The 24,781-nt window shown below is 46.7% G+C and overlaps 1 protein-coding gene across 6 annotated transcripts in view; it reads right to left on the reverse strand.

Moving 5' to 3' along the window:
• ERMARD (ER membrane associated RNA degradation) overlaps positions 1–24,781 on the reverse strand; it is a 1,617,289-nt gene that overhangs the window by 1,078,800 nt on the left and 513,708 nt on the right. For all 6 annotated transcript variants that reach the window (XM_069607434.1, XM_069607436.1, XM_069607435.1 and 3 more), the window contains one exon: positions 12,996–13,093. In XM_069607434.1, coding sequence (XP_069463535.1) covers positions 12,996–13,093 — 98 coding nt within the window. The remainder of the gene's footprint in view (positions 1–12,995; positions 13,094–24,781) is intronic.

Consider the following 24,781-nt stretch of genomic DNA (forward strand, 5'->3'; position numbering starts at 1 on the left):
TATTAGAGTTTTTGTGACCATATGGATTAGGATTTATGCACAAATATGCACGAGACGTTACTCCAGTATAGACAGTGCTGTCCCCAATACAATGTGAACAATCCAAACCCTGCCAGTCCCTCCCCACCCCCCCTCCCACCCACACCAGAAACCATAACCTACCGGCTGTAAACCCACACCCCTCCATCCCTTCCCGTCCCCAACCAAACCAACAGGTATCAACCCCAACATAAACTATACCGCAATTTCAGCGGCACACGGGGCACTGAGGGCAGCTCCAATGCTCCATATGGCAACAGCAAATGCAATCAGACCCTCTCTCTCCCTCTCCCCCCGCTCTCCCATGTGTCAGTAAATGACATCACACTTGAGGATATCAGCACCTCTTCAGGATAGAGACCACGGCGAGACCCTTGGGTCCGGTAAGTTTCTAGCGAATTGTTCCGCCTCCTCTGGGACAGTAAATAATAATGCAGATCCATTATGCTGCACACGTAGCTTCGTCATAGAATATTTAGCACCCGTACTCCGCAGGATGCTCTTGGCTACTTGAAAAGACTTTCTTTGATCCTGGACTGCCGGGCTAAATTCAGCAAACAGCCATATAGTGGAGCATTCCCATTTCAATTATTTCTTCGCCCGGGCTGCGCGTAATATCGCATCTCTATCTCGATAGCAGAAGATTCTTGCAATAATAGGGCGCTCAGAAGCACCCGGTGGCGGCCTGGGGGCCAGCGACCGATGCGCCCGTTCAACAATATACATGTTGGAAAGCGGTGGGTTGTCTACTAGAAGCCGCTCCACAAATTTTTCCATGTTCTCTATGTGTGCAGATTCCGGAACACCCGTAATCCTGACGTTGTTCCTCCTAGAGCGACCCTCTAAATCCTCATTCTTGGCCGCTATCTTCTTAACCAGTTGTTGTAGTCCAGCTACCTGGCGCCGAAGGGAAGAGGCGTTATCCTCTGTAGAAGCAATCCGCTGTTCCGCGTCTTCCATACGCCCACACAGCTTTTCAATCTGCACTGCTGAGATGTCCACCTTACAAGTGAGGGCGTCTATTTTGACACCCAGCGTGTCAGTACTTCCCTTCAGCGCTAGCAGCCTTTGATTTAAGGCTGCTATGTCCACTTGCTCCGCCACCAGGGCTTGCGGTGTACCCGACTGATGTTGCGCCTGATCTGGGCGTGCAAATTGCTCCATTTTCGCCTGCTTCTTCTGATTGCCCATTAAGCCGCCGCCAGCAGGAGGGACCAGACCCACCTCTCCGCCTTCACCCTTGTTATCTATCTGCTGTGGCTATCTGCCCAGCCCTCCTCCAGTCCCCCACAGTACTGTTCTGCTCCCCTGTGGGCTGCGCGGAGACACGACCGGGATCCCAGTGCTGATTGGGTCCCGAGGGCTCCTGCTAATGTCAAGGAGGGTGTTGTCAAATTTCTAGCCTGAGAGCCTGCCAAAGCCTTAAGTGGGGACCGGCACATCAGTATGCCACCTCACCGCCTCTCCCCCGAGCCTTGTCCTCACTGCGTGCCTCAGGGGGAGGCGGGCAGACCCAACCTCAGGCTCTCCTGCCGCAATCCAATCCGACTGTTCGCCCTTCCAATGTCCTCTGCTGCACACCTAAAGCCTGCCACCAACTGCACACAATCCCCCAGAGGCTGGTGTCCAGAGCCCCCCAGCTGTCCACGCTGCACAGGCCTCTAGCAGCTTCCCACGCGCAGCAGCCCGCCCAGTGCCGCCCCGACAGAACCGAAGCGCAGCAACGCTCGGCACTCCTCAGCAGGGCGTCCCCAGGCAGCGGCCTTCAGGCCACAAGGACGCACCGCTGCTCCACAGTCCATGGGCGCCAGCCTCCGCGCCACTTAACACCGCTGGTTCATCCTTGGCGCGGAGACTCGTAGATTACTGCTGCGGGCCGCCCACCAGGCAGATACAGCAGTCGGGGGAATGCCTCAGCACCGTCCGGGACGCAGGCAGGCACAGCGCCAGCCGTGGATAAATCCCGCTAGGGACTATGAGCGCCTGTCAGCGTATCCCCGGACACCCGAGCTTTCTCATTTGTCACCACACGGCCCACACTCAGCCGTCTCTATCAATGTCCGGCTCCATTGGTGCCTCACCCTCAGGGAAGGGCTCGAGACGCTCACATCCAAACGCTGTACGCTGTCCAAGCCACCTCGGCTGCACCTCCCCCATTCACCGCACCGGCCGCCCCTGCACTTCTCCGCGGCGCTGCCTGCTTTCTAACTCACCCGGGAGAGCCTTATGTACCAACGATCAATGCCAGCAGGAGCTAGGGGGGATTCAGGTTCAAGAAGGCAGGATATTTAGCAAATTTTCGTTGTTGACGTTGCCGGAGCTTTTCAGGCAGCGGCCATCTTGGTCGCTGCACAACAGCGCCCCCCTATTTAATCCCATATTCTAATAAGATTCTCTTCCTTGTGACAGCCTCCCTCACCACCGATTTATGGCTTTTCCCCTCTGCCTCTGTTATTAACACCTCAGGTGGAAAGAGAGTACCTAGATTGGCCTCCTCAAGGGCTTCAGAAATATAGTCCAACCAAAGAATTTTTCGCCATTCCCCCTTTCCCAATACAGAGCGAATAATAAAATGGCGGAGGGAGGCAAATTCATTTGCCCATAGCCGGATCCAGAACAAAATCGCAACCAACGCCCACAGGTCTTCCCAAAACGCCATTCCCAATTCACAATGAATTACAATACTTGCGGCCAAGTTTGGAAGGCCCAGCAATCTCCTAATACATTTATTCTCTTTGATTTGCATTTCGACAGGCCTCTGGAAGCCCCATATTGGGGCCCCATACATATTGACGGCCATTGCTTGGGCACTGTAGATCTTAAATATCACTTCGAATGGTTCTCCTTCACACCGTGACATGAAGCGGAAAATGCCCCCAGTTTGCGGACTCATTTTTATAGATTGTTTAGCCAAATGTGCCTTTCCAGACAGGGCTTCAGAGAAGCTTAACCCTAGGTAATCAAATACCTTTACCCTAGGTATCACCTCTCCCGCACATAACATTGTCTCATGGCCGCAGGCCGTTTCCTGCCCACACACGCCATCACAGCTGATTGTTTGGTGTTGATTGTTAGACCCAGTTCGCACAAAAATGTTGTATATGCGTTAATCAGGGTCTGAAGAGCTCTTGGTGTTCTAGCAATCAATACTGTGTCATCTGTGTATGCAAGAACAGGAAAAGCTCTTCCCCCCCCAAAACCAAAAAAATAAATAAATAATAAAAATAGGCAAAAATGTTGATGAGAAATCCAGAAAGACCATTTATATACAAACAGAAACATATGGGGGCCAGCACACAGCCCTGCTGCACACCACATCTGACACTGAAGCAGGCTGTGCAGTGACCACCCAGTCCACTGCACACGCATGCCTCATTGTCCGAGTGGATGTCAACCAACACCCTCAAGATGTCCCCCCGACAACGCAATGACCCGAGCACTGCCCAGAGCTTTGCCCTGTCTACCTTGTCAAAGGCAGTGCTCAGGTCCATAAATGCCAAGTACACCGGCTCACCCTTACAAAAGACTGAATTGGCCACTAATAGGTACAAATTCAAACTCTGTTCCATAGTCCCTACCCCTGACCGAAACCCAAACTGAATATCAGAAAGGACAGATTGTTCTGTCAGCCAGGATTCAATACGGGCCAACTACACCCTTCCAAATATTTTAAAGAAGTCGTCCACCAGTGAAATTGGTCTGTAGGCCCCGGGGTCCGCCATATCCCCCTTTTTAAAAATGGGGAAAATGATGGCCCTTTTGCATGAGCTTTTGCATGAGCTGGGATAATTACCGGATTTCATGCAGGCATTAAATACTAATGTTAGAAGCAGTGCCCACAAATCCATGGGGTCCTGGTACATGTCCGCGGGAATCATGTCTGGGCCTGGTGCCCGGTTATGAGCCTGTTGAAGTATTGCCTTCCTGACTTCCTCCACTACAAAGATTAGGGAGGATGTCTCTATTTCTACAAGCCCCTCAGTTGTGGTGACCCCAAAAAGATTCCCAAAATGCTTTATCCAGGCTCCCTCCTCCACATATGTCCCGCTACCTGCAGGTATTCCACACCCATTTGGGCCACCCTTCACAAACTACCAGAATTCCATCTGATCCCTTCTTTTAGCGGCGTCCAGAAAGCCTTCCCAGGCCAACCCTTCAATTTCCTTTTTCCTCCGACTACACTCACTCTTATATATGCCTGAGTCAATGCTCTTCTACTGGATGCCAGATCCTTAAGGATTAATAATAACGCTTGCTTGGCTTCCTTACATGCCTCGTCAAACCAGCCCTTCTCAGAGGATCTCCCCTTAGCCTTAATATAGCCTATAGTTTTGGTCACCCTTCCTCACCACAGTATTGCTCAAATTCACCAAGAGCCTTACTGAGGTTGCTTATGTAGCACGTTGAAGAAAATCACAAATATATACCTTTTAAGTTAAGAGCAGAAATGCTCAGCTATACAACAGAATTAGTGCCTGCTTCTGTAATTTACTGTTATCAGTTGAACAAGATGCATGAGGATGCTAGAGGCAATAAATGCACAGCATGCGATTATATTGAAAAGCGCTCAGCAATTGAGCATACAAAACAACAGAAGGTGTGGTTTCTTAGACTGTTACTAGAGTTTCCTATCCTTTAGGTAACAAACACATTTCTGTCACACCCCTGCCGAACCGCAGGCGTGATTGGCAGCTTTGGAAGGCCTGGCGCTGGCACCGCCATTAGAATGTTCCATTCTACCTTTTACTCCTGGTTATCGCTCTAGTCTCTTGTCCTGTCTCATCCTCCATTTAATCCCACCCCTGTTTCCGGTTCGGTGCGTTGCAACTTCGCTTCCTGTTGTTGCCGTGCTCCGCTTAGTTTCCTGCTTCCTGGTTACCCGCTCTCTGCCTTTTGGAGCTAGCTTCCTCGCTGAGTTCTGCTTTCAGAGATCTCCGTAGGCGGCTTTCGTTCCGCCTGTTTTTCCTTTATTCTTTTTTCTCCTCCTCTGTTTCTCCCTCGTAGTTTTCTTTCCCTCTCCTTTCTGTGTCTAATTGCCCTTTTTGTTTTTTCTCCGGTAGCGGCTCCGCTCCTCGGATCGCTACCGGCTTCCTCCAGGTTCTTACCTTTTTTTTGGAGTTTCCTTCCGCTACTGTTAGCGTTTCCGCTCCTCGGATCGCAATTGACATCTTCCTGGTTCTTACCTTGTTCACTGGAGATTTCCTCGCTGCAGTTCTGGTTCTGCTTTGTCAGCTACTCTCTTCAGACTCTTAACCTGCGGCTTGATCCAACCTGTTCCACGCCTTTGCTCCTCGTGGTCCTGGAACATCTTACCTCACCACACACCAGTGCTTCACTCCGAGAGAAGAGGTTTTTTTAAGCTTTGCGGAGCGGGGTCAACAGCTTCCCTGTTTTTTCAGGGAATCAGGATGGCTTCCTACCGCGGAAGACCGTTTCTCTTCACGAAAAAGAAGAGGATCGAAAGAAGACCCCATCAACACCAAATCCCTCCCGAATAAACAGGTGAGGAGGAAGGGGAGGTGGAATTGGACATTACCGATACACAGCCGGCTACAGCTGAGCCTGACAGATTGCAACGCCCAAAGGTTCCAATCATGGCTACCCCTGAACAAGTCCAGGAACTCCTCTCCGCTGTTCACAACTTGACTCAAGAATTGCAGGCCGTCAAGGCCGAGAACACAGCCCTTAGACAAAGAGTCGACCGCTATGAACAGTCTTGCAGCGAATTACCTCCCATGCCGCTGTCCTGTGGGAAATACGACGGGTCCCCCCATAAATTCAAGGAGTTTATGGAAGCATGCGTTATACACTTTACGTTTAGCCACAGTCATATGCCACAGACCAGGCTCGCATTGGATTCCTGATCTCCAATCTTACTGGAAACGCCTTATCATGGGCAGCCCCTCTGGTGACTAGTGCTAGCCCATTACTGCAGGATTATGTCGGATTTACAGCCAAGTTCAAAAACGGTATTTGAAAGACAGGAATCTGCGGTGGTCGCCAGTGAACAACTATTAGATATATGTCAAGGAAACACTGATTTACTATCCTATATTTCTCGCTTCAAGAGAGTGGCGGCTGATGCAGGCTGGCAGGAAAATGCTCAATTCACCATTTTCCGTCGAGGTCTAAGAGAGGACCTGAAGGACGAACTAGCAAGAATGCCACGGCCCGCTACACTGAACGACCTCTGGTCTACTGTCCTCCAGTTGGACTTTCGTCTATCCGAGAGGCGCTCTGAGCGCCGAAAGACCCGAGGATTTCCTCCTCCTTTGGAACCTAGTGCGTCCACCTCTACTCCCACCTGTCACAGTAAGGAAGAACCAATGCAAATTGGAACAACCAGAGAACCTCTCTCTCCAGAGGAACGCCAACGGCGCAGGGACAATAATCTATGCATGTATTGTGGGTCGAAGCAACACATTTTGAGGGATTGTCCTGATGTCCCTCCCCGACGGTCGGGAAACGCCACCCCTCGGAACTAGTTGGGACAAGTTATCGTGGAGGACATCCAAGTCCCTATGTTTCATTGTCTGTCTCTCCAGCTAACACTACCGAGGATAACCGTCTCATGGTGATAGCAGTCCAGTTGTGTCTCCCACGCCAGACCTGTGAGGCTCTTGCTCTTCTGGATTGTGGGGCCGCAGGTTGCTTTGTGGACATTGTGTGGGCTAACAAGATTGGTATCAGCAGACTGGAAAAGGAGCAAGACCAGAAAGTGGAAGGAGTCGACGGTAAACCGCTGAGCTCTGGGCTCATTACTCACACTACTTCTTCCCTCACCATGAAGATTCTTCACCATACCGAGAGGATTCAATTCGACCTCATCAGGGAAGCTCACTTCCCCATTATCCTGGGAGTGTCCTGGCTAAGAAAGCATAACCCTCACATTGATTGGAAAAGAAACCTGCTTTCATTCTCTTCCGAGTTTTGTTGGCAATCCTGTTCTACAGTCGACCATCCTGCGATTGTACATACTCTTCCTGAGCCGTCCATTACTAGTGAAGTTCTGAAGGTCAACAATATACCCAAGGAGTTTGAACAATACCAGGAGGTGTTTTTGGATGAGATACATCAAGAGTTGCCTCCTCATAGGCCAGAGGACTGTGCTATAGAGTGAACACCTAATGCCAGAGTTCCCTTTGGACGCATGTTCTCCCTATCCTTACGGGAGAAAGAGGTGCTTAAGGAATATCTGGATTCCAACCTTCAACACGACCTCATCCGCCATTCACGTTCTCCTGCCAGTGCCTCCCTGTTTTTCGTCCCCAAAAAGGGATCAAGTGAGTTAAGGCCTTACATAGACTACAGGGGACTTAACCAGGTTACCATCAGGGATCGTTACCCCATGCCTCTTATCAAAGACATCTTGTAGGCTGTTCAAGGAGCGAAGGTATTTTCTAAGATTGACCTCAGAAGAGCATACCATCTACTACGTATCCACTCCGGAGATGAGTGGAAGACGGCGTTCTGCACACCATTTGGGCATTTCGAGTATTGTGTCATGCCGTTTGGGTTAGTGAATGCTCCTTCTGTGTTTCAACGCTTTATGGATCGCACATTCTCTGATCTGTTGTTCCATTGTACCATCATTAATCTAGATGACATCTTGGTCTTATCCAAGGACTTTCAATCTCACGATACTCATGTTCAACAGGTTTTGCATCGTCTACGAGAGAACCATCTAAAGGCCAACCCGGATAAGTGTGTCTTCAGTGTTTCGGAAGCACCTTTCCATGGGTTCATTCTTTTTCCTGAAGGAATCAGGATGGACCCCTCCAAGGTTGAGGCCATCCTGCATTGGCCTGCTCCCGGATCAGTCAAGGATGTGCAAAGATTTCTGGGGCTTGCTAATTTTTATCGCAAATTCATCGCAGGCTTCTCTAACAGGGTCTTGCCCATCACGCAGTTGTTGAAGAAGTCCTCCTCTCCTTTTTCTTGGACCACAGAGGCCGATCAAGCCTTTCAGCTCTTGAAGAAAGATTTCTGCACCGCTCCCATCCTCCGTCAACCGGACCAAGGTGCGAGGTTTATTGTCGAGACAGATGCCTCTGCGGCTGCCATAGGGGCCGTTCTTCTTCAGGAGCATGAGGGCTCAGAGCATCCCATAGCTTACCTGTCCAAAACCTTAGATTGAAAACTCATTATTCAGTTATCAAGAAGGAACTATTGGCTATGAAATCCGCTTGTGAAGAATGGCGCCACCTTTTACAAGGAAGTCTCTTTCCTTTTGAAATAAGAACAGATCACAAAAACCTTAAGGCAATACAGAACATGGAATGCATCAACTCTCGCCAAGCCAGGTGGGGACATTCCTTCACTCAATATGATTTCACTCTTACATACTTACCTGGTTCTAAGAACATACTTGCTGATGCCCTCTCAAGATGACCTTACCCGGGCGTCACTCATTTAGAAGTCCCCAGTCTCATGTTTCCCGATATCTGAGTTATCTATACCATCGAGTCCTTTCTGGAAGAGGTCCACAGTGCTTCTTTCTCTTCAAAACTACCCGTGAAGTATTCCAAAGTTCTGGTGATTAAGGATGGGTTACGTTTCCACAAGCAGAGTTTGTTCCTGCCAAACACCCAGACACAGCGCACTGCTCTTCGATGGTGTCACGACGACCCTTTGGCAGGGCATCGGGGGGTTAAGAGCACCTTGGATTTGGTGCGCCGTCGGTTCTGGTGGCCAAGACTGACTAAGGAGGTGACTGAGTATGTTCAAGCATGTCCTGTTTGCTGCCGCTCCAAATACCGCACCCAAAAATCCATTGGATATTTGCAACAAGATAAGATACCCAAGAGGCCCTGGAGTGTTATATCAACCGACTTCATAGTAGACCTGCCTCCTTCAGAGGGATGCTCTTGCATTATAGTGACAGTGGAGTGCTTTACCAAGATGGCTCATTTCTCACCGTTGGCGGGCTTACCCACCGCGGCTGAAATGGCGACAGTCTTTGCACGAGACATCTTCCGTCTGCATGGAATCCCAGATAAGATCATCTCCGATCGGGGCACTCAATATTCCTCCCACTTTTGGAAAGAACTGTGCATAAAATTAGGCATCGAAAGGGCGATGTCGTCTGGTTTCCACCCTCAGACAAATGGTCAGACTGAGAGGACAAATGCGTCCCTTGAACAATACCTCTGATGCTTCAGTAATTCTCAGCAAGACAACTGGGTTAGCCTGATATCAACGGCAGAGTTCGCCTATAACAATGCCATACACAGTGCCACCAAACTCAGTACTTTTTTCTGTTCTTATGGCTATCATCCCAGCTCTATCCCTTTGCCTCTTTCTGCTCCCTCTCACATTCCTTCTGTTGACCAACTTTTGTCTACGGTAGCTGAGGCTCACAGAGTTGCTACGAAGGGTTTGCAAGCAAGTAGTCTTCACTACCGCACTCAGTGCAATCGCAAACGCCTTCCTTCCCCTTATTGGCAAAAGGGCACCAAGGTATGGTTGGCTACCAAATTTCTGCCCCGGTGGTTACGTCCATCTAAGCTCTCCCCTCGTTATCTAGGTCCTTTTGTAATCGCCCACAAGATTAATCCTGTTGCCTTTCGCCTTCAATTGCCTCGCCATATGCGTCGGCTCCACCCAGTGTTCCATGCCTCACTCTTAAAGGAATATAGGGGGGACCCCTTTGACCGCCCTTTACCCCGCACCTCTGCTCCTGATATTATTCCTCTGGCGGAGTATGAGGTGAAGTCCATCCGCGACTCCCGTTATAGAAGGGGTCGGTTAGAATACCTGGTACACTGGAAGGGTTATCCTCACTCTGAAGATTCATGGGAGCCGGTTTCATTCATACATGCCCCTGTTTTGGTGACAAAATTCCATCGCGCCTTTCCTGGCAAACCAGGTGGAGTGTCCCTTGGAAGGGGGCATACTGTCACACCCCCGCCGAACCGCAGGCGTGATTGTCGGCTTTGGAAGGCCTGGCGCTGGCACCGCTATTAGAATGTTCCATTCTACCTTTTACTCCTGGTTATCGCTCTAGTCTCTTCTCCTGTCTCATCCTCTATTTAATCCTACCCCTGTTTCCGGTTCGGTGCGTTGAAACTTTGCTTCCTGTTGTTGCCGTGCTCCGCTTAGTTTCCTGCTTCCTGGTTACCCGCTCTCGGCCTTTTAGAGCTAGCTTCCTCGCTGAGTTCCGCTTTCAGAGATCTCCATAGGCGGCTTTCGTTCCGCCTGTTTTTCCTTTATTCTTTTTTCTCCTCCTCTGTTTCTACCTCGTAGTTTTCTTTCCCTCTCCTTTCTGTGTCTATTTGCCCTTTTTGTTTTTTCTCTGGTAGCGGATCCGTTCCTCGGATCGCTACCGGCTTCCTCCAGGTTCTTACCTTTTTTTTGGAGTTTCATTCCGCAACTGTTAGCGTTTCCGCTCCTCGGATCGCAATCGACATCTTCCTGGTTCTTACCTTGTTCACTGGAGATTTCCTCGCTGCAGTTCTGGTTCTGCTTTGTCAGCTACTCTCTTCAGACTCTTAACCTGAGGCTTGATCCAACCTTTCCACGCCTTTGCTCCTCGTGGTCCTGGAACATCTTAGCTCACCACACACCAGTGCTTCACTCCGAGAGAAGAGGTTTTTTTAAGCTTTGGCTTTTTTCCTCTTCGTTTGGTTTCTGCGGAGGGGGGTCCACAGCTTCCCTGTTTTTTCAGGGAATCAGGGTGGCTTCCTACCGCGGAAGACCGTTCCTCTTCACAAAAAAGAAGAGGATCGAAAGAAGACCCCATCAACACAGAATCTCTCCCGAAGAAACAGGTGAGGAGGAAGGGGAGGTGGAATTGGACATTACGATACACAGCCGGCTACAGCTGAGTCTGACAATTTCCTACACTGTACTATACTGCTGAAACGTCTGACATGGCTTCTGAAAGTTGCTGATTTGTTCTTCACACCCCTGCCCCCTAAAGGGAGTGCTCTCCAGTGCCCTTCCTATCGTACTTTCCCCGGCTCCTGTACTAGCCTCCAATACTATTCGAGGGATTGTAGCAGTAAAACACTCAGTGAAATATTTGCATGCCCACAATACTTTGCAAGCAAAATATATTTAAAGCCTCACCATGATATTATGTGCAGTTTAATAAAATTGAATGAATCTTTATGTACACATTTATTTTGCTGTACATGCAACACTGTTGCAACATACCGCACCCTAATGTTGTTTGGAAGGTTTATAAAAGTGCTCAGCAAAACCCTTTTTATATTGTAGAGTTACCATATCATTTGTTAAGGTCCATGCCCAATGGAACTCTGACAAATTGGAAAACATACAGATTGTGTGAAAAGCCTCCTAGATGTCTAAATATCCATTTCCATGCATAGTTCATACCCATTATCGCTTGCAGGCTAAGTAAATTAAATTGCAATGTTACTATTCAATTTATAGGGCAATGCTAAAATAGGAGATGCTGAGCATGACATTTACCTACTCAAAATCCTTGGAGGGCAAATTAATATTTGACTTTTAGAATGCATTAACGTGAAAGGGTACTGCTTCAAAGCAATTGTGTGACATATATCCAAAGAATAAGAAGCATGGGATGAGGTTACAGATCCAAGTAGCCTACTTATCCGATATTTGAAATGACAGTTGGGTTACATAATGTGGGTGTCACTTTTGCTAAGACCATGAGTAACAGAAATTCTGTGTGTTGAATAAAACTATTGGATGCAGATAAAAGTCTAGTAAAATTAAAGAAACAAGGGGTGCTCATGAGTTTGTCACGATCGTCGAACATAAATTCCTCTGTCCATAAATCCTATTATAACGTACTTTCTCCCCCTACTGCTCAAAAGAAAATATAACACAACCAATAAATACTTTTGGGCTTGCTCAGGGGAAGGGAAAGGGATGGCTACTAGCTTTTGACCCCCACCCTTGTGTCTCCTAATTATAGACCCTTACCTATGTTCACAGTTCAAAACATAGTTCATGCACAGGAAACTTGCAGTTTCTCCCCTTTCTGGGAAGCGGTATGTCTCTGTTTTTTTTTCTCTTTCTCCCCACTTGGAAGCTCTTGTCTGTTTTATTCCACACTTTGGGATGCCTTCTCTTTCTCTTTGCTGCCTCCCTTTCCACTGGAGCCACCACATACCCACTTGCTTCTAGTGGTCCTCCACCGGGGCAGGCGTTCCTTCGGGCCGGTTTGGTGACAAAGGTGTAGCTGCATGTACAACTCTGCAGCCGGGCTGTCCTTCGGTTTAGCAAGATATTCCTTCTTTGGGGGTTGGGGCTTCCCCATTGGTGCAGCATCGCTTATGAGACCTGTCAGCTAGGCTCCATGCCGGCTGGGAGAGGCTCTCTCTCCTGTAAGGCAGGGTGGAGTCACTTATGCTGCCTTCTGGTGCGTTTCTCCCCTGAGGTGTGCGTCCTGGGGTGGGTCGCAGACACCAGTGTTTGTTCTGTCTCTCAGCGGTTACACCTCTTTTTTCCATGTTGCTGTTGATAAACGTGGGGCTTGCCAGAACTTGTCTGCGATTGGTTGGTGGCGGTACACATATCTAAGGCGCTGGATCCTTTGCTTCTTCCCCATTTTGAATGGAGATTGGGCACATGTAAAGTCAGAAACCAAGTCAGCCATGGTAAAAGGGCATGTATGGCCATTAGTGCACTTAGTCCCTAAATATCCCATACATTAGTTATTAACTGTGGAAGGGGGATGGTGCCCTATACCCTTCTCGGGATCCCTGTTCCTTAAAGGGGAGCAACCCCAAAGTGACCCCATTTGCCCTGTAACTTAGGGGTGCTAAACGTAGCAGGCTCACCTCCATAGTCCCAGAGTGGGTGGATCCCACTTGGGAAGAGGTGACGCAACGATCTCCCTAGAATTGTCAGTGTTCTGCTAGAACTCTTCTGAGCGGCACCCAGAAGGAACAGATGATGTTTTTACTTCAAATATCCACATATATAAATGGGCTTAAGTTGCAGTCATTAATGTAACTTACTTTGAGGGAATTTCTCTGGGTGCTGCAAATCCATGCCATAACAAGTTACGTAGATTTAAACTTTCGGGAGACCCAAGAAATACTCTCAATACATTCATCTGCATGGAGGAATAGAAAAAACATATATAGGAAGCATGTTAATCACCATGTGATGACAACTGAAATGGGTTAAACAATGGGAACATTTGTAGGATGCAAGAAAGAAAATGACAAAAATCCTATATTATCAGAACCGGTCTCCGTTGAGGGACCAGTGACATAAAACAAGTCTAACCATCTGTTTGCTGCTAAGAGAGATGTGATACAACCTAGAATGCATCAAATTATTTGCTATTGTCATCTTTGGCAAAAGTGTACCCAACGTTGCTAGGGTTAACAGACTTATATTGTTAAGTTGCATCCTGAGTAGTCAGCATATGGATGAATGTGGCATATTGCAAATAAAAATGTTCTGCACAAAGATGAAGCAAAATGATCTCACACAATGTTTCTAACTAAATTAGAAGGTATAGTAAAAGGTTTACTGCAATTTAACTAGTAACAAGCACATATTCAACACAGACACCAATGAGCAGCATGCAGCTTTATGTAAAATCTATGTAACTTACAATATAAAACATGCATTGGAGTAGCCAATAGATCTGGTTTTTTTAAATAAGTAGATGAGCCTGTGTGGAAATGGAAAGCTGAGTTTGTGTATGTGGGTGTGTTGATGTGTTACTCGGTGGATGATGTGTGATTTTGTGGATGGATTAGACAGTGAGTGGATGAGAGCCATTAGATGCAGGGGTTATATGGAACACACTTTGAAAGAGAAACGCCCATCAAGGGTCAAAGAGAACACTCATCAGAGAGAAATCCTTTCTTAAACCTCCAGGTAAGACAGTGAGACTGTAATGTGGACTCACCCTGTACTCAAGAGTACTGCCGAGTCATTACATTGCAGTTATGTATGGTTGTGAATTTGCACATGGACTATGGGTATTGCAATATCACACAGAGTAAACCTTTGAAGTGATTTATATGTGCATGTGAAACTTCACATAACTCTGTGTCAGCTGCTTAACAATCAGGCAAACAAAGACTATTATGGTGTGTTGAGACCCCAACCCTTGCACAAACCTAGGAGAGTAGACTTGCTGCCATTGAAAGCAACTAAGCTTTTAACAGATGCCTCATGGTGACTACAACTGTCCTCATTTCCTGTGGGGAACACAATGCTTTCCCTCCCCCTTACAGGACTCACCGCGGTTGGCACGATGGCGACTCTCTCAATCAGGACACACACAGTTGCTTCTGCTTACCAACCCTCTGATCCACTCACCAGGAAAAGGCCATATTCAGGGAGGCTATGCATGGGGTACAAGTACAGAGGCTTCTGTGCCAAGCCCTCATTTTTGCTGAGAAACCCTATAATCCTTTCTTGGCACAATCCCCCCCCCCCCATTGAGCCAACCTTTGACAGAGCAATCCCGCACTGAAGAGGAAAAGTACCTAGCCTGTGGGAGAGTAGTTGGAACCCTGATCTGCAGGTTGTCAAGTGGTGCTTCCTGACAGGACATAACAAGATCAAGAGGTGACATTAACAGCACACTCCAAGAGGCGTTTGTTGATGTTAACCACCTTGAGATGTTCAATAACCTCATGTAAATAAGGACTGCATAAACTGCTTTGAAAGAATTGACAGAGACCTTTAAGAGTGAACACCTTTTTTTATTGAACTCAAACTTTGGGGAGGTAAAGGTTTGCTTCTCTAGCGACAGAGGGAATATGTGCAATGTCTGATTAGATTTCAACAGAGTAGTGAAGAAGAAACCGTCCTGTCCATTCCATAGAGGACATTTTTTGTTGGGACTATCAATCATTTCTAAAGAAACATTTTGAATGATGTTTGGGTAAGTCTGAAAAAGCCAGTTTAAGATTTTCAATGGGGAGGAGAGTTTGGTTTGGAATTCTGCTCAAGTCACTGAATTATCCATTTTTCTCTGTACAACAATTATCAAGAAAAGAAAAACGCTCCTTAAACGAGTACACCAGGTTTGGTCTTGTATGTTGATACATGTCCATGATATGAACCCCAACCCCCAAAGGAGGGGAGAGTGCCTTTTAGTTTCCTTGGGCAAGTATCCTTGAGCATTCAGTTGTTTTGGTTGGTGGCAGTGTATCCTAAAATGTTGGCTGCACATGTTGCTTACATTTTGGCTCAAAGAAAGTATTTTTCTTTCCGGAAGTCTCTAAAAATGCAGTCTCTAACATTTACATATTCAGTAAGTGTAATTGGGCAGAGACCGGAAATTGCCACATAGGGTCATTCCTGACCTGAAACTCATTAGGGGGCTTGAATGGATGAGCATAGTGGGTATCATCTGGGATCTTCTTGGAAATCAATCCCTGGTGCATAGCTGAGAAGATGCCCACAAAGGTTTGTATGTGGCAACCAGCACGATTGACAGACCTGTGGGCCTTGGCTAGTGAAAGTCAGCGGTGTGGGTTGCACACCCTTAGTCTAGCTAAAGAGCCAGAGCAATGTACGTAATGGTGTCAGTGATTTTGCAGTATACTTAGGTTGAAAAAAATACCTAACTAGAGATTCTTTTTGACACAAAACAATGTTATATTCAATATGTTGACCACTATACTACAGCCAATGCCAAACAGCTTCAAAGCCTATGCATTTCGGACCAGTGGTCCATCATCCGGGCATATAGCTGGCACATAGAATGCATAGAAGCAATGGAGGCGAGTCGGATGAACACTCCTCCACTACTTTCACAGTAGAAGCAGTTAGTCACAACACGCAATTTGATCTACTTTTTGCTGTCATTTGCAAGCACATGCCAGGGGTGCGCAGCCAGGTGGGCAGCTGATGAGTGTGACACGTTGAGACACCCTGACCACCACACGCATTCTATGTGCCAGCTATATGCCCTGACGATGGAGCACAGGTCCGAAATTCATAGGCTTTGTAGCTTTTTTGGCATTGGCCCCAGTATAGTGGTCAAAATATTGAATACAACATTGTATTGTCTCAACAATATTCTCAAGTTATGTATTTTGTTTAACCTAAGAATAATACAAATCACAGACACCGTTAACGTACATTGCTCTAGCTCTTTAGCTCGACTAAGGGTGTGCAGCCCACACCGCTGGCTTTCACTAGCCAAGGTCCACAGTTCTGCCATTAACTTGAATGCCCCGTGCTGAGGCATTTTTCCAATGGGAATGTACCCCTCACTTTGACATTAATCAGAATTACCAATAAACTATTGTGAATACTGGACCTACCTATAGCGGTGCCCGCTGACACCTAGAAATTGTGTACAACCAGCATGATTGACTCATCGCCAAAACTCTGAATGGTGCAGGAGTGGGCGATTAGAAGTTAGGTTTAGACCCTACCTTAAAATACGGGGTTAAACATTTCTGGGAGCTATTTAGCTATAGAATAGGCAAGACCTTTTAGCTTGACACCACCAGCTTCCAAGAGCTACTTTTGATGCACTACAAACATACCTATCAGACATTCACTGTGTCTAGGAATTTGTATTAAAGGTGCATTGGAAAACTCTACAAGACATTCAAAGCATGAAAGCTTACAGTTTAAATCTCATATGAAAGATAGATTTGTGACCCGCTATGCATTAGTTCCTCATTCTGCGGGCAACTGAGAGAAAGAGAGGAGAATGAGCATGGTGGCTTCACAGAAAATAGATGGTCACAAATATAAAAATGTTTTGGTAACAAAGCAGCAGAGATTGAGGCAGTAAGAGAAACCAACGTAGTGGCCGAGTTATGGTTGCACCTGCAAAAATAGCTAATGATTAAACGAGGTAGCAGCACGACAGAAGAACTGACAGAAATGTAAAAGGAAATAAAAGAGAAGGAATGCAATGAGGAATGGCAAGACACTTAAGAATCAACCAAAACAGCATTAGAACGAATGACAGAGCAGCATAGCAATATTGAGAGGGGTTCACACTGTGTGAAGGTTTGTTTACATGCCAAAGTTTGGGAAAGAAAAGCAAATCCCACCATCTTTGAGACACTCCAGATTGGCTAATGTGACGTGTGCATCTCTCAATGTTAAATCGCTACACAGAAATAGAATTTATTTAATCTCTGCATTACATTTAGTCTGCTTATGCGCTCATTCCTTTTTAAGTCATCCATTAATTAAACGTTCACATGATATCAATCGTTCCAGAACCAAGACGAGTAGCTCCTAGTTAGAGAAGAATCCTGACCTCCAGGAACTACTTTCTGCTCCTGCTCCACGAATTCCAATTTCGACCTCTGAACCAGGATAAGTCACAGATTCTGGTTAAGAAATTAAACGGTATGCTGCTAAAACCATGATAATTACTTAATATGTCAAGGTTTATATTAGTGGGTAAGGAGTTCAATAGGATAATGAAAGGGAGCTAATGAATGTTGTGTACAGGACGTCCGTGAGTACTATATTTGGGTCGGAAGGAGTAAAGGAATTTATCAGGATAGGGAGGGGTCCTTGAGAGTAGAAGGGGGGAAATAGGAAAAAAATATGTATTTGCGATTTGTGAACGTGCAAGGAAAAGAAATATGAATCAAAATAAAATAGATGTTCATAAGTGGTGTCACTGGAAAAATAAAATGCCGGCTACAGAAATGGTTGTATATCTATAGGTTATAGATCCACTGCAGTGGGTTAAATGTTTTAAACAAAATAAATGTTACTACCAAGAGATAAGTCAACAAATGGTGGGTATGCAAGTCTTAAGGTACAAACACTCAGTTCAAAGGAAACAACATGTAAGGTCTATAAAGGTTGGGGATACCAATGTTAAAGTATGCCATAATGTTAAGTGATATCAAAACAAGGCACATGCAACTCTGGAATGAGCTTCCGCTCAATCTGCGAGCATGCTCATCTCTCCCAACATTCAAGAAGGACCTGAAGATGGCACTTTTCTGCTAAGTCCCTGAACTAGAAGTTTCATAGCCATCTTCCCAGCTTCTCTTATTCGTGTTTTCTGTACTTGTCTTGTTTAGCACCCGAACGCCTTTGGGTTCCATCTTTTGCGCTATATAAATAAAAAACATTTAAAAAACTATTGTTGTCCAGCATGGGTCTGGCATGGATTCACATGCGAACACTCCCTTCTTCCCCTCTGCAGCGCATCTTGTTCATACTGCCACTTTACGTGCTTACCAAATCTGAAGATGGCTGCCAGAGTAGGGGCTTAGGAAGAGGACTGTCATTGGCTGGGGGCAGTATGACCTAGAGGACAGTGATTGGTTTATGGGAGTAATACAGTTTTGTAAGTGAAAGTGAAACTGTTTTTCTTTTACCGAGGATTCCCAACCTGACGACTGGGAATATTCATGAGCTTGTGAATCCATGCCAGACCCATGCTGGAGAACAAAGACGACTGGGAATATTCATGAGCTTGTGAATCCATGCCAGACCCATGCTGGAGAACAATAGTTACAGATAAGTAACTTGTTCCATCTCTTCACCTATTGACCTGTTGGAACACTGCTCTCCTGAGGGTAACCCCGGCCTACCCAACCCAAGTGATCCTCCCTTCTTGTCTACGTGCAAAGTAAGGATCCAAAACCGATGGCCCTCCCCTGGCCACCTGAATAGAGGATTCCCCCGGTCTACATGGGAGAATATCCCAAGGTTTCTTACACAGAGTACTGTTTCTGTTTTCTTTACTAGTGTAGCTTATTCCCAAACTGTCCCCGGAACTGGATTCCCTCGACCAGTTAACGGAGACCACACAGCAAAACAAGACATAATACCATGATATATATATAGCTATGCGATTAACTGCGCCCACCAAATCAAGCTGTGACGGTTGTTCTTCCGCGCTGCTCTGGCTACTTCCCCCAAATCCCAGAGCGCACCTGCCGGCTATCCCTCACTTTAGACTAACAGTCTTACCTCAGGCCATTGGGGATCGCCGAGTCAAATCCAGCAACCCCTCGGTTTTTGCCATAGAATCAGAGACATGGTACCAGTTTGTCATAGAGTTTTTGCTATTCAGCAATAATCCAATCTCACAGTAGGTTGGTAAGCGTCTTTAATGGCAGTCATCAAAGCAGCATGCAAACCTCCACAGGACAGGATTAAACGAAAAACCCCAATCCCGTTGTTTGGACTGAACATGATCCAGCGACCCCTTTCCCTGGCATGCGTAGCTTTTATACATTCCCATAACATGGTCTTCCAGACAACATTTGATGACATCAGTATAACATGTATCCAGTTATCTCCAGCCGGTTCTACATCGTGGCATATTACTGTACATATACATTAACTGCGTTCTCACTTTTGGCTGAGTGCACTTTGCAACATGGAGCAGACATATTCAGATACATTTTGGAGAAGTCAGGATAATCTAGCACATTCTTCAGTTTTCACAGGGCCGGGGCTGCGCCTGGTACGCCTAATGTGCTAATTGTACCCGGTGCCACCACCTCGCCGGGCTAAGCGATGCTCTACATCTCGCTTTACTGCGCCAAAGCAAATGTACGTAGGAAGCAAGCAATCTACGAAGCTGCCAGCTTGTAGCAGCTTTCCTGGAGTACATTCGATTAAGACATGCGCACAACGACAAAGGGTTAGGTAGGTTTGAGACAGGGCAACATGACTCAATATTGCATACGCAAGTGATGATTAGCTTTCAGAGTAAGCCATAGAAAGCATTAGATGAAAAGCAGCATTTGAATGTTTTGCACCAGGGAGGAGAATGCTAAAACCACCTGTAATATTTGTTTCAAATGCTTCAACTTGGGACAATTTTTACTGACCAAAAGTGCTTAATCAAAATAAAACATTTGCCAGAAATTGTCCTGACGCTTTCATAGGGAGAGAATTCCAAGACTTCTACACTGATTAAATGCTGCGTCAGAAATTTGGCTGGCCTCAAGTGTCTAAAAAGTCTGTTTTCGACTTAATTTACAAAGCATTCCTTCTAAACACCAACTTGGTGTCAAATGAAGATAAAGAATATTGCACATGGCCTGGACTTGCACTTGGTCTAGATTGCTGTTATTTAGTGCACATTGACCCTTTTCATAAGAAATATTAAAGTTCATATTTATAATTTGTGTTTCAAATATTTTTCCACCAGTTGAACGCCAATAAACATTTGAACAAATATTTTGCTGATTGCCTATAAAGGATTGTGGGCTCCAGGATTAGAGGCACTGGCTGGAAAAAGGGGTTTGTGGAGTGGCGATAGGTTTGTCCCTCTCAAAGACGTCATTTAGGATCACCAGGGGTCGGAACTGCGACCCCTGTGGTCTCCTTGATAACCATAAAAATACATTTTAGTTTTGTTTTTTTTACATTTGTTTTTTGTTTTTTTACATTTTATTTATTTGGGGTTCCTAGGCTGTGGCCAGCAGCATGTGGCTCTTTGTTTCTGGAGTGGCTGGTTTTCTGATAGCTATAGCTGTCAAGATAGCTCAGTGGGTTGAGCACTCGCTGCTTCAATGTGCGTGTGATCTGCAGGTTGCAAGTTGGGCTCCCAGCGAGGTCAACCCAGCCTTTCATCCTGCTGAGGTTGATAAATGAGTAGCAACACAGGTTGGGTGATATTGTATGTATATGTGTTCTATATGAAGCGCTTAAGCATAAGTGCTATATATGAACACATCATTATCATTTTGCCTTGGGCGTCTACTTGCATTCACAGTTATTTGGTAAATGGGTCTATACGCGCTGATATTAACAATACATATGGTGACCCATTCTTGTATGAAATGTATATCACTTTACAGTGATATCGTAACCATATTTTTCGAGGTGTACTTAGAAAGAATGCTATGTGATGCCACTTCCTGTTTTGTCAAGGGGTGAAAGGTCGTGTTCAATCATTTCCCATGATGTCACTTTGGGGTGGGGTCAAATGATGACATCACTTCCTGCGATGTCATCAGAGGTCAAGGGTCGTGTGATGTCACTTCCGCTACCTCTATCATTTTGGTGAAATTACATCCCTGGTCCGTCTCCTGTGGTTTTCCCTCCCTATCTTAGGCATCCGTAATCCCCAGTTAGTGCTACCAACAGGTAACACCTGTCTATGCTCTGTGGCAAATTGAGGAATTTATCCCTTCTCCCCAAAGGGGAGACTTCCCCTTTGAGCCTTCCCCTTTGAGGCGAGCACGCTCCGCAAGACACTCCCTAGTGGTCTGGGCAAGTGGGACCTCACTGGGAGAGACTCCCTCTTAGGGACAAGGACACCTGTTCCTCTAGGGAACTAACTCCCTAACCCCTCTCCCATGATGATATACATGGATCTGCATGAGATGCTTAACCGCATTAAAAACCAAGACTGAGCTGATGACAACGTTAACATGCACCATTAAGTATCAAGGAAAATGAGCTGTCTCTTTGAGGACAAACCTCGACTTCACTATGACCAGGATCTTATGCAAAAAGAGGGGTTGTCTAAAGGGTTGTCTAAAGGGCAATTCTTGAGACACATGCAGATTACTAAATACGCAAAACTAAACTAACGGCCGACAGAACCACAGCCAAACGCACTCCTGTTGCTTATGTATGAGTTAGAGGATGGCTGGTGGCCTGTGTCCCGGTTGTATAAAGCCCTTATAGATGGCACACTCCCTGACCATACACTGCTTAAAGCTAGGTGGGTGTCTGACCTAGATATAGTTTTCACAGACAATCAATGGCAATGGGGGCTTGGGCACGGAGAGAAAGTCTTACGCAATGCAAGATTTAGGCTCCTGCAACACTCCGGCTAGGATTGCTAAATTGAACAAAGAGGCAACATCTAACTATCCAAGGTGCGGCAGACAGATGCACACATGATACACATGCTTTGGGAATGCAAGTCTGTGCAGAAGTTCTGGAGCGTGATCAGGCACACCAGTGTTAAGGCAGGTATCACGTGGTACCAATGGACCCCTATAAGAATGCATTCTGGGAATGTATCCCAGAGTTGCTAAAGGTAAACACACTGTCAGATTTATGGACCTAGCTTGCATTTTGGGCAAGAGATGCATCACTATGACGTGGAAGTCAAGTAAGGGACGGAAGTTTGAGGTGTGGTTGAGTGAAATGCAGCGCTGGAGCGCGGCGGAAACTATGGCCTGGGGCCGGGCCATAGACGTACATGGTGGTGAAGTGGGCCTCCTCTTTGAGGCATGGAAGTCCTTGGTTAATACTGCATTGTATCCCTCAGATGACAAACCCCCCCCGTGAACCCGGGCTATCTGATGCATGATATGCTTTCCTTTCTTGTTTACTTTGATGTGCAGACAATGTGGATACAGAGACTTACACCTATATCTGAGAATGAGTTAATACTAGCAGAGGTGGAGAGAATCTGAACTATCGCAGTATAATTGGTTGGGGATTTTTTTTTTCTTCTCTTCTTTTTCCGGTTGGTTTATCTTCCTCTCTGCCCAACAAAACGACATATAGCAATGTGATATGCACAACTGTTTCCTGTTCCTTGTTTGTTGTACTACTTGTTATTCGAAAATTGCTGATAAAAACATTTTTTTTTAAAAAGACCGTTGACTGTACGGGCGGGGGGGCTGTTTTGCTTGCTTGTACCCTTGACTTTACCCTCGTATGACCACTTTGACTATTCGCCTCCTCTCTGGTTACACTCTCGCCTCCTCTCTCGGTTACAATCTCATGTGCTTCAGATTTCTTTTGTGGCTTCTCACGTGCACAATCTCGGCATTCTTCATTCTTGCTACAATGCGCTTTCTTTCGCGGTTTCTCGACAACCCAACCAACACTTCAAACGTTAATGTCCTTTTCATTTATCAACACAAGCCAGTTTCCCATTTCACTCACCGGCAGCGGCTGATACAGTTTATCAAGACTTTCCGTATAGTCAAGGCTTTTGGTCCAGCGTGGCTAGCCTCCTTTCAAGTCCTCACACTGCACATGAAGGAGGTACCGCCATGACATTCTGCAGTAGCAGGGAGTTGCCCCTTTGGGATTCTGCAGTGACCTTCACCCCGCAGCTGGTAAGACCTCGGCTTTTCATTCGCCTCCTGGTCCCGTCTGCTCTGCTTCCCTGGTTTCGTCACCTTCCCGTGATTTCCTGCCCTTCCGTGCTCCTAGTCTTACTTACTTCGGTTGCTCTCATGCTCTGCCTTTTATCTCAGTGGTGAAAGGTAACAGGATTCAGGTTTGAGTCATAAGGATCAAGTGCCTGACTCTGATACTGGGACATGTCAACCAGACTGGCTGTGTGGGAGTCTGTCTTCTCTTCCAGGGTTTGGTCTGTGTAGCAGTGTGTATATGGAACCCGATGGGTTGATGGGGAAATGGGATACCACATCTATCCTCCAGGTGCCCCATTTCTACTCCCCAGGCACCCCTTAATCAGGTGATCCTCCTGCACTGGTCCACCCCCAGGAACTGGATCCAAAAGCGATGGCCGTGTCCTGGCCACCTGGATGACAGCTCCCCTGCTTTTGAGTATTGAGACACCCTTTGGTTTCTCACACCTGTCACAGGAAACAAACAAACTCAAGCACTGTGAGTGACTTTAAAATTAAATCTTATCTGGGGAGCGAATCGGGACTAGGAGTTCAGATACTGAGATTCAAAGTTGTTAAACCCAGGGAGAAGCCATCTTGTTTTTGTTGAAGCGTTTGTTACCCTTTTTTTGTCTTGAACCATAATAATTCAAGAGCTGCATGTGGGAATGACCCTCTTGTCACGCAGGAGCGTTTGGAGCATTGCGTCACCAAAAGGGAGGTGTTATTACAGTGCCAGCTCCTGTGTGCGTGCAGCCAGTGGAGATGTTGGGCTAAATATTCTGGGCATACGCCGTAAAGGCAACGATGTGTTATGCAATGCACACAGTGGGAAATACGGCTGTTCACTGGCAGCCAGTGCAGGACCCTTCTGGCGGATCTATGTGATCACTGCGCCGCCCGTAATTCCGCAGACAAAAATGTCAACTGCAATTACAGCGCAGCTCAGTGATCAGATAGATCACTTCTGCCTGCCTACCCCAGCCCGCAATCCCTAAAACCACAACCCCCCCACACACCCTCACCACTTACCTTTACTGCCGGGCATTCCTGTATGCACCGCTGGCATCCTCGTACGCCTGCAGCGTGGGACAGTGCGGACGCCGCAGGGGCCTTTTCTTTTTTCAATCTTATCCCTGCTTACCGCAATGGTAAGCGGGGGACACCCCCAAAACCCCCGACCCCTGTTACTTAGCCCAAAGAGAGTGTGGGATACCCCCACAACCCCTGCTCTGCTTGGGCACAGTAATAGGAATCAGGAGTTTTGTACCACGCTCCAGTGCAATTGTAGTAATGTCGCCACAATGGTGATAACATTATGGTACAATTCCCTTCTGGCTAGGGAAACGTGATCTGCCATCCCCATCACAACAAGCACAGCGTTGTTTTGAACCACCTGAAGTCAGAAAAGTTACCCTTTGGTTACCCACAGCAAAAGGCTAGTGCAATACAGGTAAGTAACTTGTTCCTTCTCCAGCATGGGATCTGGTATGGATTCACACGTTCATAAATAACGAATATACAGCAGTGCAATATTACACAACCACGAGAGGTGGCAAGGCTCAACAGAAGCAATTCACTCTTACTCTGGAACAGACTCGCCTCAAGCCAACAGGTTGCGTAGCACTGCTTGGCCGACTCTGGACACCTTCCTGGAATCCTTGTTGAAACAGTAGAACTTCGTGAAGGTGTGCGTGGTCCTCCACATAGCAGCCCTGCAGATGTCCTGCAGGGGCACACCAGCCAGGAACGCTGTCATCGCGGCGATC

The sequence above is a fragment of the Ambystoma mexicanum genome, chromosome 4q, assembly GCF_040938575.1.
Source record: "Ambystoma mexicanum isolate Mex_15411 chromosome 4q, UKY_AmexF1_1, whole genome shotgun sequence".
Lineage (NCBI taxonomy): Eukaryota > Metazoa > Chordata > Amphibia > Caudata > Ambystomatidae > Ambystoma > Ambystoma mexicanum.